The 17,174-nt window shown below is 49.6% G+C and overlaps 2 protein-coding genes across 2 annotated transcripts in view; both read right to left on the bottom strand.

The window, feature by feature from the left end:
- Nucleotides 1–1,111: 1,111 nt before the first annotated feature.
- Nucleotides 1,112–17,174, bottom strand: part of LOC119960868 (zinc finger protein 229-like) — a 28,831-nt gene continuing 12,768 nt past the window's right edge. Inside the window, exons 3-4 of the mRNA XM_038788458.1 lie at nt 12,449–12,451; nt 1,112–2,686 (exon numbers count right to left, since the gene is read on the bottom strand). Of these exons, the coding sequence (XP_038644386.1) occupies nt 1,617–2,540 (924 nt within the window). The 5' untranslated portion in view covers nt 2,541–2,686; nt 12,449–12,451 and the 3' untranslated portion in view covers nt 1,112–1,616. The remainder of the gene's footprint in view (nt 2,687–12,448; nt 12,452–17,174) is intronic.
- On the bottom strand, nt 2,698–12,418 carry LOC119960867 (zinc finger protein 229-like). The gene is made up of 3 exons (XM_038788456.1): nt 12,407–12,418; nt 5,168–6,483; nt 2,698–3,140 (listed from the first exon to the last, which is right to left on the bottom strand). Exon 2 carries the CDS (start codon nt 6,373–6,375, stop codon nt 5,173–5,175), a length of 1,203 nt encoding a protein of 400 aa, XP_038644384.1. The 5' UTR covers nt 6,376–6,483; nt 12,407–12,418; the 3' UTR covers nt 2,698–3,140; nt 5,168–5,172.

Raw genomic sequence — 17,174 nt, 5'->3', positions numbered from 1 at the left:
AATTTCAATAAAAATATTGTGATCATGGATCAATTGTCGTAAAAACACATCTGGTTCTCATGTCCTTTTGGGAAGGAAAACTGCCATCCTTACCCAGTCAGGTCTACACGTGACACAATTCACAAACAATTCAAGGGCTTAAAGGAATATGGGCTGCATGGTAGCAAAGTGGTTAGCGCTGTCACTTCACAACTCCAGGATCCCAGGTTTGATTCCCGACTTGGGTCACTGTCTGTGCGGAGTTTGCACGTTCTCCCCGTGTCTGCGTGGGTTTCCTCTGGGTGCTCTGGTTTCCTCCCACAGTCCAAAGATGTACAGGTTAGGTGCATCGGCCATGATAAATTGCCCTTAGTGTCCAAAAAAAGGGTAGGTGGGGTTACTGGGATGGGGTGGAAGTGTGGGCTTAAGTAGAGTGCTCTTTCCAAGGGCCAGTACAGACGCAATGGACCAAATGGTCTCCCTTCTGCACTGTAAATTCTATGATTCTCTAACTGGGCAGACAGGAAATGTCACCATCTGAACAAGGAGTCTCCCTGTTCAGCGGAAGGGTTAGGCTAGGTTAGGGAGAAGGTTGATACTGTCATCATTGTGAACAACACAAACTATCTCTTGTAGCTTGTTGAATCAGATTTAACGGGGTCAATTTCTATATGTTTTCTGGACTGGACAATCACATTTAAATCTGGGACTCGGGTGACGATATGAATTTGTGTTAGGTGACAAGATGTAGAACTATGTTTTATCCCAGGAATACCTTACACACAGAGTGATAGTATTTCAGAACCAGGTGTGAAGCATGATTTCATCCTCAAAAGGACCACAAAAGTTCTATCATGAGAGCATCCAAAGGAAGAGTAGCTGATCTCAGTGGGTGTAGTGAGGTTATCGATGGGTTTTGAATGTAAATCCACACAATGAAGATCAGAATCGGGTGAGTTTTTCCTGCTCCACCGTCTGATCCAATAAACACTCGGCACCTGTTCAGTTACCTTGAGTCAAATAGTTTGAATTCTCATTTTGGAAATGGAGTAAGGGGGTTTCCTTTTCAAATAAATTAACCAAAACATCTTATTTATAGATTCCAATTTAAAACATTTAATATGTACACAGTCTTTGATATTTATGCTATCTTATCTACTAAAAGAAGCAAACTCAAAAAATACTCAACACAAATACAGACGGTAATGTGATTACGTGACTACATCACTTAATAAAGGAGTTAGTGAGAGTGGAAAAGGAGACCCTGGAAACCAAAAATTAACTCCCTAAAATCATCAAAGCAGCTCTCGAGAAAATCTCAAGAAGAGCCATTGAAAAAATATATTTTGAGCTCTGCAGTTGGATCTTTCAGACGCTGAATTGTAGATTTTACATCAAAGATTGGTTTAGAATTGAAGCAAAAGTTCATAAATTTATTCTAAACAGGTTTCTGCTGAGAGTTCTTGAATTAAGAGCAAAGATCACAGATGGAAATAGACATTGTAGCCCCCACAATAAATGACATTTTCAGCATATTAAGTTCCAGCAGTTATAGGGGTTCACACCAGCAGGAACAAAATATTGTCAGACCGTCAACACTAAACAACAGCAACAACAGCAGAATCCAATCCCTGCAGTCATTGATGAACTTGCTGATGTCTCTGGAGGCATCGTGACTGAGTGAATCCCTTCCCACACACACAGCAGTTGAATGGTCTCTTAGTGTGCGTGCGTTGGTGTGCCAGCAAGTTGAAAGACTTTGCGAATCCCTTCCCACACACTGAGCAGGTAAACGGTTTCTCCCCAGTGTGAACGCGCTGGTGAGCAGTGAGGTTGGACGACCGATTGAATCCCTTCCCACACACTGAGCATGTGAACGGTCTCTCCGCAGTGTGAGTGCGTTGGTGGGCAGTGAGGTTAGATGACTGCCTGAAACTCTTTCCACAGGACGTGCAGCTGAATGGTTTCTCTTCAGTGTGAATTCGCTGGTGTCTCAGAAGGATGGGTAAAACTGTGAATCCCTTCCCACACACAAAGCAAGTAAACGGTCTTTCCCCAGTATGGAGCCGCTGGTGTGCAATGAGGGAGGATGCCTGTCTGAAACTCTTTCCACAGGAAGTACAGCTGAATGGTTTCTCCTTAATGTGAACACGCTGGTGTGACAGTAAGTGGGATGATCCAGTGAATCCCTTCCCACACACAGAGCAGGTGAACGGCCTCTCACCTCTATGAACACGCTGGTGAGACAGCAGGTGAAAAGACTGAGTAAATCCCTTCCCACACTCGGAGCAGACGAACGGCTTCTCCCCAGTGTGAGTGCGTTGATGTACAGTGAGTGCTGAAGAATGCCTGAACCTCTTTCCACAGGAGGTGCAGATGAATAGCTTTTCCTCAGTGTCAATCCGCTGGTGAGACCAAAGGCCAGATGACTGAATGAATCCCTCCCCACACACAGAGCAGGTGAAAAGCCTCTCCCCAGTGTGACTGCGCCGATGGTTTTCCAGCAGGGAAGGATAACTGAATCCCTTCCCACAGTCCTCACATTTCCATGGTTTCTCCATGGTGCCTGTGTCCTTGTGTCTCTCCAAGTTGGATGATCAGTTGAAGTCTTCTCCACATACAGGACACGTGTACAGTTTCTTCTCGCTGTGAAGTTTCTTCAGGCTGTGTAACTGGTTGAAGCTCTTTCCGCAGTCAATTCACTGAACTTTGTGCTTTCTTATCTACAAAAAGAAGTAAACTCAAAAAATATTCAACACAAATACAGACAGTAATGTGATTACGTGACTACATCACTTAATAAAGGAGTCAGTGAGAGTGGAAAAAGAGATCCTGGAAACCAAAAATTAACTCCCGAAAATAAAAGGCATCTCTCGAGAAAATCATAGATTATCATAGAATTTACAGTGCAGAAGGAGGCCACTCAGCCCATCGAGTCTGCACCGGCTCTTGGAAACTGCACACACTCGGGTGTGTGTTGTGTGGGTCCCGATATCTTTCCAGTCACACTGGTATTTAAAGTTGTTTCTCACAGGCAGAAGAGACAAACGTTTCTCCTTCAACATTCAAAGTCTGAGGATTTTCAGGTCCTGATGAATTGAGTGACTGTCAGATGACATTTGGTTTCAGTCTCACATCTGTAAATCCTCCTTTCTAATATCCTGTAAAAGGAATTTACAAACATCATCACTGTCAGTGGAGCATATAAATTCTGAACAGACAATTCTAGTTTCTCGGGAACATTTTTTCCTCTCCATTCCCCGAAGCTGTAAATCCCCGTCCCACACACTCTCCCTCCTCCCTGGGCTGAAATCCAAACCCATCTGCACCATTTCTTTCCTCCACTCCCAGTTTTCTCCCTCCCTCTCCTCTGCCTGGGTTCAGTTATCCAGCTCCTGTCTGCAGACTGACAATAAAACCAATGGGTCTTATTGGGGGGTTTGGGGCCTCCAGCGAGTGTTTGTGAATCCTCCCGCCCACCTGCCCGGGTTCCCTTCCTTGCCAGAGATCAGATTCCTCATTGATTTGAGTGCAAAGTGTCAGCTCTTATTTATTATCCCCCCTCCCCCCTCCTGTGATGTGAACCATCCTCCAGTGTGTGAAGCAGGATGGTGCCCGTTAACCTGGGCCTGTTCCCGGGAGGGAGGGAGAAGCTCCGCAGCTGCAAACCAGGGAGCTGACAATGATGGTGATGGGTTTGCGGATCCACAAAGTGTTTCCAAATCTGTTTCTCCCGCCACAGGTGTAACATGGTGGCACGGTGGTTAGCACGGCTTCCTCACAGCTCCAGCGACCTGGGTTCAATTCCAGGGTAACCGTGTGGAGTTTGCACATTCCCCACATGTGTGCGTGGGTTCCCTCCAGGTGCTCCAGTTTTCTCCCACTGCTCAAAGCTGTGTAGGTTTGGTGGATTGGCTATGCTAAATTGCCCCTCAGTGTCCAAAAAAGGTTAGGTGGAGTTACTGGGTTATGGGGATAGGGTGGAGTCATGAGCTTAAGTAGATTGCTCTTTCCGAGGGCTGGTGCAGGCTCGATGGGCTGAATGGCCTACATCTGCACTGTAAATTCTATGAATCTGCAGGATTCACTCTGATCCAATGGGTCTGTCTGGTGGTATTTCCCTGGTCCTGTCCATGTGTTTGGGTATTTTAGGGAGCCGGTACAACTCCCTTGGTTCCAGCTGTTGTTTTTGGTTAATGTGTCTGGAATATTTGAGTTCTTCCAGTCTGTCTCCAATTCTCCTTCCTGTCTCGGGTAGATTGATCGAGGGAGCTTGGTGTTGTGATTTGTGTTGTTTAGTTGTCTGTCCGTCTCCAGCAGGTATTGTTGTCTCTCGATAATGACTGTGCTGCTACCCTTGTCTTCTGGTCTTATTAACATTTCTGTGTTGGATCTAAGTTCCCAAATTGTCTGTCTTTCTCTCCAGGTAAGATTCTGTTTGTCTCTTGTATTTCATTACTGTGACAGGGCAGAGACCTGATTGAAGGGATTCAAACATAGGAGTTCTGGGAAAGATGGGCAAGGATTTGGGAGGTGACAACATATTCAAAGCGTTTGGAGAGGAGAGGGAGGTTGAAGATGGGGCAGTAATTTGTAAGGATGGCAGGGTCAAGGGTTTGTTTTATTGAGGGGGTGATGATGGCAGATTTGAAGGACAGAGGGACAGTACCTGAAGAGAGAGAAATGTTGACAATATCCGTGGACACAGGGTAGTTGGCTGATCAGTAGCTCAGTGGGAATAGGGTCGATGGAGCAGGAGCTGGGTCTCATGGACAAGAAGAGCTCTGAGAGGGCATGAGGGGAGATGGGAGAGAAACTAGAGAAAGATGTGGGTTCAGGGCTCGGGAGAGGATGAAATTTAGAGACAGTTTGGTCTGGTGGGCACGTGGAAGGGAGGGAAGCAGCAGAGGCAGCTGATCGGATTGACTCAATCTCAGTCACAAAGAAGCTCCACAAGCACCTCACACTTCATGTTGGGGGTGAGGATGGAAGAGACAGGGGAGAGCGAGAGTACTTCAAAAGGAGCTAACTTGTGTCAGAGATATTAAAAAGTTTCAACAGTGCCCATTTAACACAAATTTAATTTTTTTGACTTTTAGCCAGAATATTAGCCCCTGCAAATGAGCAGAAAGAGACCCAAATGAACATGGTTCAGTCCTGAATGTGAGTAACAGCAAAATTCAATTACTGCAGTTATTTGTGGCACTGTTGGTGTCTCAGGAGGTGGGATGAAGTGCCGAATCCCTTCCCACAATTGGAGCAGGTGAACGGTCTCTCCCCAGTGTGAACTCGCTGGTGCTTCTGCAGGGCAGATGACTCAGTGAATCGCTTCCCACACTGGGAGCAGGTGAATGGCCTCTCCCCAGTGTGAATTCGCTGGTGCTTCTGCAGGTTGAAGGACTGAGTGAATCCCTTCCCACACCAGGAGCAGGTGAATGGCCTCTCCCCAGTGTGAATTCGTTGATGTACAGTGAGGTGAGATGATCGCCTGAAACCAGTCCCACAATGAGAGCACCTAAACGGTCTCTCATCAGTGTGAACATGTTGATGATGCATCAGTTCCCCAGAACTCTTATAGCTCTTCCCGCAGTCTGGACATTGAAACGGTCTTTCATCAGTGTGAATTCGCTGGTGACTTAGCAGGTCGGATGACTGGGTGAATCCTTCCCCACACTTGGAGCAGGTGAATGTTCTCTTCGCAGAGTGAATTCGTTGGTGCTTCTCCAGGTCAGATGATCGCAAGAATCTTTTCTCACACTTGGAGCAGCTGAATGGCCTCTCCCCAGTGTGAATTCGCTGGTGCCTCTGCAAGTCAGATGATCGAGTGAATCTCTTCCCACACTCTGAGCAGGTGAATGGCCTCTCCCCAGTGTGACTTTGCTGATGCACAGTGAGGTCAGATGATTGTCTGAACCCAGTCCCGCAGGGAGAGCACCTAAACGGTCTCTCGTCAGTGTGAACACGTTGATGGCGAATCAGTTCCCCAGAACTTTTATAGCACATCCCGCAGTCTGGACAATGAAACGGTCTCTCATCAGTGTGAACTCGCTGGTGACTCAGCAGGTGGGTTGAAAAAGAAAATCCCTTCCCACACTTGGAGCAGGTGAATGGTCTCTCCCCAGTGTGAACTCGCTGGTGTGTGGACAAAGTGGATGACTGAGTGAATCCCTTCCCACACTTGGAGCAGGTGAAGGGTCTCTCCCCAGTGTGACTGCGTCGATGAGTTTCCAGCTTGGAGGGGGAAGTGAATCCTTTCCCACAGTCCGCACATTTCCACGGTTTCTCCTCGGTGTGTCTGCATTTGTGGCTTGCGAGGTCTGATAGAGCGAATCCTCGTCCACACAAACAAATCATGTACGGTTTCTCCCCACTGTGAACAATGCTTTTTCCTTCCATGTTCAAAATCCGCTGATATTCAGGGGATGATGAATTGAGGGCTCTGTCAGATCCTGATGTGATGTTTGGTTTGAGTTTCCGGATTTTGAATCCTCCCCTTCGAACACCCTGTGAAACTGATTTAAAAACAGAAAATAGGGAATGAGAGAGAACCCACAAAAACACAAAGGCAGGTTGTGAAATTTAGCTGAATGAATCGAGTCACTTGTGGGGCCGGCTCTGGGAAAAAGTGACCATGAAAACTGCTGGATTGTTATAAAACCCAACTGGCCTCTTTGGGAGGAGAGAGAAAGAGGCGAAGGTGGATTTTGTATATCTACAAGACATATTAACAGAGTAGTTGGCAAAGCAAATTCGATCTGAGCTTCATCAAGAGTAATATTGATACTGAAACTATGCTTCTGGTGGCACGGTGATTAGCACTGCTACCTCATAGCGCCAGGGACCCGGATTCAATTCTGGCCTTGGTGACTGTGGAGTTTTCACTTTCTCCCCGTGTCTGCGTGGGTTTCCACCCGGTGCTCAGGTTTCCTCCAACAATCCAAAGAAGAGAACGTTAGGTGGATTGGCCTTGATAAATTGCCCGTTAATGTCCAGGGATGTGCAGGTTAGGTGGGGCTATGGGGTTACAGGGACAGGGTAGGGGTGTGGGCCTAGGCAGGGTGCCCTTTCAGGGAATCGGTGTAGACCCGATGGGCCGAATGGCCTCCTTCTGCACTGTTGGAATTCTATCGTTCTAATTCTATTCTATGAATCTTTATACAGCTCTGGTCACCACTCTTCAGGAAGGATGTGAAGGTTCTTGGAGAAGGTACAGAGGGGATTTACCAGAATGGTTCCAGCAAAGGAGGTTGAGGGGAGATCTGATTCAGGGACACAAGATTATGCCAGATTTCCATTGGGTGGACAAAGAAACTCTGTTTCCATTCACTGATCGTACAAGCAATCGGGACACAGATTTAAAGTTTTGGGTAAAACCTGGATTGAACAATATAAGACCCTGAAGGGTTTTGACAGGGTGGATGTGGACAGGATGTTTCCTCTTGTGGGAGAATCTGGGACACGGGGGTCACTGTGGCAAAATAAGGAGTCGCCCATTTAAGATGGAAATTAGGATTTTTTTATTCTCTTGAGGGTTATAAGACTTTGGAACTCGCGTCCTTAAAAGGCAGCGGATGCAGAGTCCTTGAATAGTTTTAAGGCAGAGCGTGATGAGCAAGGGGGTGAAAGGTTATCAGGGGTAGGCAGGAATATGGGGTTGAGGTTAGAATGAGATCAGCCACAATATTTTTGAATGCTGAGCAGTCTCGAGGGGCCGAGTGGCCTGATCCTAGTTTGTATGTAAAAGGTACAGGAGTAATGAGGTGATATGAGATATGTTTTTACACAGCGAGCGGCAATTACCTGAAACGCTGCCTATCAGGGAGTTTGAAAATAGACACAATGAATCATTTGATTTCAAAAGAAAACAGGGATAGAGCAGGAGAATGGGACCGACTGGATTGCTCCAAAGAGCTAGCATGGATTCAATGGGCCAAATGCCATTCTCTGTGCTATCATGTCTAATATAACCCCGGGGGTTCAGATATCACTCAGGTAAATCTGTGCTACACTCCCTCCGAGGCCATTCTATCCTTCCTCAGGTTTGTTGCCCAGAACTGAACACAGTTCTCCAGGTTTGGCCGAACCAGGGTTTGTGAATCTCGGGGATTTTCCAGTCACCCTGAGACCTGAAATCTTCCCTCACAGACAGAACAGACAAACCTTTTACCTTCCACACCCAGATGCTGCTGATATTCAGGTTCTGATGAATCGAGTGACTCTGTCAGATCGCAATGTGACGTTTGGTTTGCGTTTCCCGTCTGTTCAAACTCCACTTCCAGTATCTTGTAAAGTTACAGAAACCTCACTGTCAGTTTAGGATAGAAATTCACAACATTCTCTCCTCACCAACTTTGATCAAATGTATTCCTGGAGATTTGATCACATGACCTGCCCCCCTCCTCCAGCCATTAATCGGTCAACACATCCATCCTTGTGACACACTGCGTTCCTCGGCCAATTGGGAAGCAAAAGGACTCATTACCTTACAGGACAGTGATTGACTGTCAGCCAAACGACCTTTATCCCATTTTCAAAATTTTTATATCCACTGAAGAGAAATGGTCAAAGAAAATTACATAAAAATCTTCTTTACTGTCCTAATGATTTTCCAGACATGAATCTTCTTAAGAAGGAAGGTCACATTTGAATTCATTAAAGTCTACTGAAGACCCTGAAACGATTGTCAATTGCTGTAAAGACCCATCTGATTCACTGATGTCCTTCAGTGAAGGAAATCTTCTATCCTTACCTGGTCTGGCCTACACGTGACTCCAGATCCACAGTCAGCTTGTTGACTCTTAAAGTGCTGTCTGAGATGCACTCAGTTTAAAGGCAATTAGGAAGGGCAATAAATGCTGGCCCAGCCAGCGACACCAACATCCCGTGAATCAGTGTTCTTCAAAGTCGGGGGTGCAACCCACGGGGTGGGGGTCGCGGGCGTATGTCGGAAGGGTCATGTAGCCGTTGATCGCGACGCTCCTGATCGCTCAAATTCCTGTGCAGCAGCCGGCTTTGAATAATGCCGGCTGCAAGGGGCCGCAAACCTGTTAAAAAAAGTTGCTGCACGATGACCGGCGCGCATGCATATTCTGCGAACATGTAAAAAAAAAATCGGCTGCATTGCACATGCGTGCCTGATCATCGTGCGTGCATGCGCAATGCGGCCGATGTTTTTACATGCTCGCAGAATACGCATGCGTGCCGATAAACAGGCATGCATGCGCAGTGTTGCCTCCATTTTTAAAAAACCGTTGCAACTTTTTCTTTTACAAGTTCTGGAGTGGTTTTTATTCATTTCATTTTTTAAAATAAGTTCAGGGGGATTTATTTTGTAAAAATTTACAGAAAAAACATGCAGAACTTTGGACAGATGGAGACTCTATATTTTCCGACACCGGAAGGCTTCACCTTCATCCAACAGGTTCCATTGGAGGAACGTGTACGAGGGCCAAAGGGACCCAAAACTATTTCCTCCATTTTTGTCAGCAGCAAACAAGGTAAGAGAAAATGGTGGGTCGTGCAGGTCGGCTGGCGTGCGTCACGAAGGCCGGCTGGTGTGCAGCGCGAATATCGGTTGGGTTGGGGCCCGAAGGTTGGCCAGTTGGTAAAAATGGATCCGCGGAATAAAAGTTTGAAGAACACTGCCGTGAATGAATGGAAAACAAAATTTCCATCCTTACCTGGTCTAGCCGACACGATTCCAAACCACAGCAATGAGGTTGACTCTTTAAATGCCCTCCGAGATGGTCTAGAAAGCCATTCAGTTCAAGGGAAATTAGGGATGCGCAATAAATGTTGGCCCAGCCAGTGACTCCGAATAAAATAAAATCCTGGAGACTCCAGTCAGTCAATCCTGGAGAGTTGGCATCCGGTCCAGGCTCGCAGCACATGCATCCTGCAGCACCTTGTCCTCTGTAAAGATGGCGGCCGGTAACCCGGGCCTGTTACCAGACTCCTAAATGACACTCTTATGGACTGACCTCATTAACACAACACCATGTATGCTTCATACGATGCCGGTGTTTATGTAGTTACATTGTATACCTTGTGTTGTCCTCTTATAAGACCATAAGACATAGGAGTGGAAGGCCATTCGGCCCATCGAGTCCACTCCACCATTCAATCATGGTTGATTTCAACTCCATTTACCCGCTCTCTCCCCATAGCCCTTAATTCCTCGGGAAATCAAGAATTTATCAATTTCTGTCTTAAAGACACTCAATGTCCCGGCCTCCACCGCCCTCTGTGGCAATGAATTCCACAGACCTACCACTCTCTGGCTGAAGAAATTTCTCCTCATCTCTGTTCTAAAGTGACTCCCTTTTATTCTAAGGCTGTGCCCCCGTGTCCTAGTCTCCCCTGCTAATGGAAACAACTTCCCTACGTCCATCCTATCCAAGCCATTCATTATCTTGTACGTTTCTATTAGATCTCCCCTCAACCTCCTAAACTCCAATGAATATAATCCCACGCTCCTCAGACGTTCATCGTATGTTAGGCCTACCATTCCTGGGATCATCCGTGTGAATCTCCGCTGGACCCGCTCCAGTGCCAGTATGTCCTTCCTGAGGTGTGGGGCCCAAAATTGCTCAGAGTATTCTAAATGGGGCCTAACTAGTGCTTTATAAAGCCTCAGAAGTACATCCCTGCTTTTATATTCCAAGCCTCTTGAGACAAATGACAACATTACATTTGCTTTCTTAATTACGGACTCAACCTGCAAGTTTACCTTTAGAGAATCCTGGACTAGGACTCCCAAGTCCCTTTGCACTTTAGCATTATGAATTTTGTCACCGTTTAGAAAATAGTCCATGCCTCTATTCTTTTTTCCAAAGTGCAAGACCTCGCACTTGCCCACGTTGAATTTCATCAGCCACTTCTTGGACCATTCTCCTAAACTGTCTAAATCTTTCTGCAGCCTCCCCACCTCCTCAATACTACCTGCCCCTCCACCTATCTTTGTATCATCGGCAAACTTGGCCAGAATGCCCCCAGTCCCGTCATCTAGATCGTTAATATATAAAGAGAACAGCTGTGGCCCCAACACTGAACCCTGCGGGACACCACTTGTCACCGGTTGCCATTCCGAAAAAGAACCTTTTATCCCAACTCTCTGCCTTCTGTCTGACAGCCAATCGTCAATCCATGTTAGTACCTTGCCTCGAATACCATGGGCCCTTATTTTACTCAGCAGTCTCCCGTGAGGCACCTTGTCAAAGGCCTTTTGGAAGTCAAGATAGATAACATCCATTGGCTCTCCTTGGTCTAACCTATTTGTTATCTCTTCAAAGAACTCTAACAGGTTTGTCAGGCACGACCTCCCCTTACTAAATCCATGCTGACTTGTCCTAATCCGACCCTGCACTTCCAAGAATTTAGAAATCTCATCCTTAACGATGGATTCTAGAATTTTTCCAACAACCGAGGTTAGGCTAATTGGCCTATAATTTTCCATCTTTTTTCTTGTTCCCTTCTTGAACAGGGGGGTTACAACAGCGATTTTCCAATCCTCGGGGACTTTCCCTGATTCCAGTGACTTTTGAAAGATCATAACTAACGCCTCCACTATTTCTTCAGCTATCTCCTTTAGAACTCTAGGATGTAGCCCATCTGGGCCTGGAGATTTATCAATTTTCAGACCTTTTAGTTTTTCTAGCACCTTCTCCTTTGTGATGGCAACCATATTCAACTCTGCCCCCTGACTTTCCTGAATTGTTGGGATATTACTCATGTCTTCTACTGTGAAGACTGACGCAAAGTACTTATTAAGTTCCTCAGCTACTTCCTTGTCTCCCATCACTAGATTACCAGCGTCATTTTGGAGCGGCCCAATGTCTACTTTTGCCTCCCGTTTGTTTTTAATGTATTTAAAGAAACTTTTACTATCATTCCTAATGTTACTGGCTAGCCTACCTTCATATTTGATCCTCTCCTTCCTTATTTCTCTCTTTGTTATCCTCTGTTTGTTTTTGTAGCCTTCCCAATCTTCTGACTTCCCACTACTCTTTGCCACATTATAGGCTCTCTCTTTTGACTTTGTCTATATATATGTTTAGAGAACATACCTCTTTATTCACCTGAGGAAGGAGCAGTGTCATTGATTTGAAACAAACCTTTAACCTGGTGTTGGAAGATTTCTGTCTGTGGGATGAAGCTGAAGGGTTTGCTCCAGCCCAGGGGGCGGGGCTGGAGGACTGACCGACAGCTGCTGGTCCTCCAGCCAATCAGAGTGAATGGGAGGCGGAGCAAAGCCAGGCCTCTCGCTCCCTACGCATGCGCCCAGCCAACGGGGCCTGTCGGGGAAAAGCCCGAGCAGCGTTCGCCAGTTCAACTGTCGTATCCGAGCTTCGTATTCGGGGATTGGGGCCCACACAGAGTGTTTATGAAACCTCCCGACCCATCCACCGGCTCCATCCCTCCCTCATACCTCAGCGGGCGGGATATGACCAGCGGAGTATTTCAATCATACCGCCTGAATCGTCACCTGTCATCGGCACTGCGCATGCTCCAATCACGTGGGAAAACCGGTGCCCAGCCCCGCCCCTCATTGACTCCGATTGGTTGGAGGACAAGCCACTCCGTTCGATCCTCCAGTCCAGCCCCTCTCTTCCTATTGGACAAGAGCTGCCGTCAACCACTCCCTGGGCATTGTGAGCTGGGGCATGCGCAGTGCCGATGCTGGGCTCGGCTGGGAGGTTTCACTGAAGCTGTTTTGGGCCTTCGCTACTTTAGTTGATGTTCGGTTTTTTTTGTCAGTTTTGAGACCGGCACATTTATGTTCATGTGCAGGATTAAGCCAGCATCTGCCTTAGCATGATGCTGGGTGTGAAAAGAACTAAGCAAAAGAACATAAAGTAAATAATGGATAAAACAAAAGAAGGGAGTGCTGCTAAAACAACGAGTGAAGCACAACCCAAATGGAACAAGAAAGGGAACAGAAACTTATCTAAAACCCGTCAAATTAGAGTGTGAAAATCGGGGTCGATAAATCAATCCAACCCCTGCGGTGCCCACCGAGCACGGAAATCTTCCAGTGTGCCCGTGGACACCGTATGCTCCCTCTCCAGGGACAGCCGGCCACGAACAAGGCCTCGGAAGAGGAGCAGACAGTCGGGCTGGACGACCCCCTTGCTCACCTGCTGCCTGGACCGATAAATGGCTAGTTTGGCCAGGCCCAGGAGCAGGTTCACGAGGACGTCCTCCGCCTTCCCTGCCCCTCGCCGCACCGGATGTCCATAGATCAGGAGCTTGGGGCTGAAGTGCAAACAAAACCTCAACAACAACGTTGTCAAGAAATCAAAGGGGGAGTGCAGCCTGGGACAGACAACATAAACATGCTCCACAGTCTCCACCAGGCCGCAAAAGGAGCAGGTCTCTGGCAGAGCCGCGAAGTGGTGAATCCGATAGTTGTACGGCACTGCCATGTGCAGCACCCTCCACCCCAGGTCCCCAAGTTTTATGGGGATGACGCCTCAAGAGAGGGACCCCCAGCAGGGACCTCCGCCGCCAGACGGCAATGAGGCACGCCAAGGCGTCTCCAGACGGCGGGCAAGAGGAAGGAGGTGGAAGGTGTGCAACAGCAGGCCATACAGGCAACCCCTCCGTGCAGTGCAAAATGCCACGGAGGGTATTTGCATGAGGCAGCAGTGCCGGCGCCCGGCGGGTGCGTAGGGGCCGGGGACCAATGTGAAATTCTGTCCGAGCAGGGGTCCGCTCAGACGGGATGCCACCGCACAACCACACCGTCTTTAGCTCCAGTATGCCCGCGGGGACGAGCACGGCCGTTTTGAGGCCTTGGATGGCATTGGCCATGTACCAGACAGACACTGCCCCGCGCTCGGCTAGCTTGTGGGGTGTCAGCCAGCCTGCCCTCCGCCGCCCAGCGCGTCCCCAATCCTGGTCACCCCGGCATCCACAGCCCTCCCCTCCGCCAGCCACTGGAATGCAAATTGGTGGAGGTGCAGATTCCTGAGCAGCGACTCCCTCGCGAGGGCCAGTGCTCCTGACAGGGGAGAGCTGCGGCGCGTGGCGACCATGTTCCAGACTTTGAGGAGGTCCTGGTACAAGATGAGCAGCGCCAACAAAGAGTTCCGAAGACCCTGCTGGTCAACGAACAGGAGCTGCACGTCATAGTTCAGGCCGTGCACCTGGCAGAAGAAATACGTCGCCAGGGCACACCATCGTGGAGGAGACTCGACGTACAGGTATCGCTGCAGAGTCTGAAGGGGGAAAGTCGCAATCTGGGTGCGAAGGCACACCAGCGCCTGACCGCCCTCCGCAATCGGGAGATTCAACACCTCCGCAGCGACCCCGTGCAATCGTTTGTCCCAGAAGAACCGAAGCAGGGTTCTCTGGATGCGTGGGACAAAATCAGGGGGAGGGGTCAAAGTGACCAGCTGGTACCACAGCATGGAGGCAATCAGCTCGTTTATGACGGGAACTCGACCCCTGCAGGACAGCACTCGGAGCCGTCCTGTCCAGCATCCCCGGCAAGGGGTGACCTTGGTCTCCAGCTCCTGCCAGTTCGCCGGCCAGGCTTCCTCTGCCGGGCAAAGATGGACTATCAAGTACAGGATATTGGTCCGACTCCAGTTGAAGGGCCTGAGCTCCTCTGGGAGGGGGTCCATCTGCCACGGACCGACCAGGAGTCTAGAACATTTAGCCCAGTTGATCCGTGCGGAAGACGCGGCGGAGTAGACAGCTTGGCACTCTTGCATCCTCCGCAGGTCACCATGGTCAGTGAACATGAGAAGCACGTCATCAGCGTAAGCTGAGAGGACCACCTCCATGTCCGGCTCGCGCAGAACCAGCCCCGTTAACCTCCTCTGCAGGAGGCACAGGAAAGAATCCAAGCAGAGAATAAAGTTGGCCAGACAGGGGGCAGCCCTGACGCAGTCCTCTCCCAAAGTGAAGGGGCGCCATCAGGGACCCGTTACCCTTAATCAGACACTCCGAGGCAGCGTACAGTAATCGGATCCGGGCGGCAAAATGCATCCCGAACCCGAAAGCTCGCAGAGTCCCGAGCAAATACTCGTGCCCCACCCTGTCGAACGCCTTCTCCTGGTCAAGAGACAAGAAGGCGCCCGACATACCAGTCCTCTGGGAGAAATGAATAATGTCCCGGACCAGGTGGATGTTATCAAATATTGTGCGGTCCGGGACTGTGTAGGACTGGTCAGGGTGGATCATGTGGTCCAGCACGGGGCTAAGGCATAAAGACAGCACCTTGGCAACGATTTTGTAGTCTGTGCTGAGGAGGGAGGCCGGTCACCAGTTCTTAATTTGGCGGAGATCCCCCTTCTTGGGCAGCAGGGCAATGACGGCCCTGCGCCACGAAAGGGGCATCTCCCGGGTCACATACATTCCCCCAGGACCCCCACGTAGTCGCTCCCCAGGACGTCCCAGAACTCCACGGTCAGCCCGTCCAGCCCTGGGGTTTCCCCCCGTGACAGACTGTCCAGGGTGCTGGTCAGTTCTTGGAGGTTGATGGGATCATCGAGCTTCCCGGCGCCGTCCGGGCCGACCTGCGGCAGGTCCTCCCACAGAACTCTGCAAGTGTCCTCGCTGGACGGATCCGGAGAGAAGAGGTTGGAATAAAAATCCCTAATCAGGGTCCTGACCCCCTCCGGATCCGAGACGAGGGACCCGTCATCGGCCAGCAGCGTAGAAATCTGCCGACGGGCCCAGTGTCCTCTTTCCAGCGAGTAGAAGGGGGAGCCGCGGTCCATATCCATCAGGGCACGGATCCGCAACCTCACCTACGCGCCACGGGACCCGGCAATTTGCAGGTCCAGCAGTGGCCCCTCTTCTCTCTGTACACCAGCCGCAGGGCTGGGTCCTCATCGGGCTGAGCAAGACGTGACTCCAGATCGAGGAGTTCCTCAGCCAATTTGGCGATCGTGGAGTTCCGCCTCGCCATAGACCCCTTCGTGTACCCTGACAGAGGGCGCGGACGTGAGTCTTGCCCACATCCCACCATAGCCTCAAGGAGGGGAAGCCACCCCGCTTCCTTCTCCAGCCAGCCCAGAAATGACGGAATGAGTCCAGGAACTGCTCGTCCTCCAGCAGGAGGTTGTTAAAGTGCCAGTGCGTGGACCGTGTCTGAGCGCGGGACGGAGCGAACCCCGCCCACACCAGGTGGTGATCCGAGCACGGCACCTGCTCCATGGAAGCCGTCGGAACGCTGGGCAAGTACGTCTTGGAAATGTAAAGACGGTCGATTCTGGACGCTCTGAACGGAGGCTGCACATAGGTGTACGCCCGCAATTCAGGATGGAGAGTCTGCCAGACGTCCACCAAATCAAAGGACCTAACCAGGTCCCTCAACTTCACCACCGCCGCCGAGCTGCGCTGGACTCCACCACGGTCCTTGTCCTGGAGGGTGCAATTAAAATCTCCTCCGAGGACAATGCACTCGCCCACCGCAATGGTACCAAGAAGAGTGGACACTTTTCGAAAGAAAGTCGCCTGCTGCGGTCCTTCTGCCGGAGCGTACACGTTTATAAAGTGGATCAGCACTGCCCTGTCACGGACCTTCAGGCGCAGCAGACGGCCTGGCACTGGCTCCTTGACCCCCAAGATCTCCGGCTGAAAATGTGGAGCCAACAAGATAGCCACCCCGCCCGAACGTGGGGCCAGGTGACTCATGAAGACTCCTCCTTGCCACTCCAGGGTCCACTGAGCTTCGTCACCCGGAATGGCGTGGGTTTCCTGCAGGAAGCACACCCCGTACTTTCCATCCAGAAGGATAGAAAAGAACTGGAAACAAAGAACAAAGAAAATTACAGCACAGGAACAGGCCCTTCGGCCCTCCCAGCCTGCACCAATCCAGATCCTTTATCTAAACTTGTCTCCTATTTTTCAAGGTCTACTTCCCTCTGTTCCCGCCCATTCATATACCTGTCTAGATGCTTCTTAAATGATGCTATCGTGCCTGCCTCTACCACCTCCACTGGTAAAGCATTCCAGGCACCCACCACCCTCTGCGTAAAAAACTTTCCACGCACATCTCCCTTAAACTTTCCCCCTCTCACTTTTTGAAATCGTGACCCCTTGTAACTGACACCCCCACTCTTGGGAAAAGCTTGTTGCTGTCCACCCTGTCCAGCCCTCTCATAATTTTGTAGACCTCAATCAGGTCCCCCCTCAACCTCCGTCTTTCCAACGAAAACAATCCTAATCTACTCAACCTTTCT

This window comes from Scyliorhinus canicula, unplaced genomic scaffold (assembly GCF_902713615.1).
Source record: "Scyliorhinus canicula unplaced genomic scaffold, sScyCan1.1, whole genome shotgun sequence".
NCBI classification, from domain to species: Eukaryota; Metazoa; Chordata; class Chondrichthyes; order Carcharhiniformes; family Scyliorhinidae; genus Scyliorhinus; species Scyliorhinus canicula.
Note: the sequence above shows the minus strand (reverse complement) of the source record. Positions and strands in the feature narration are given on the sequence as shown.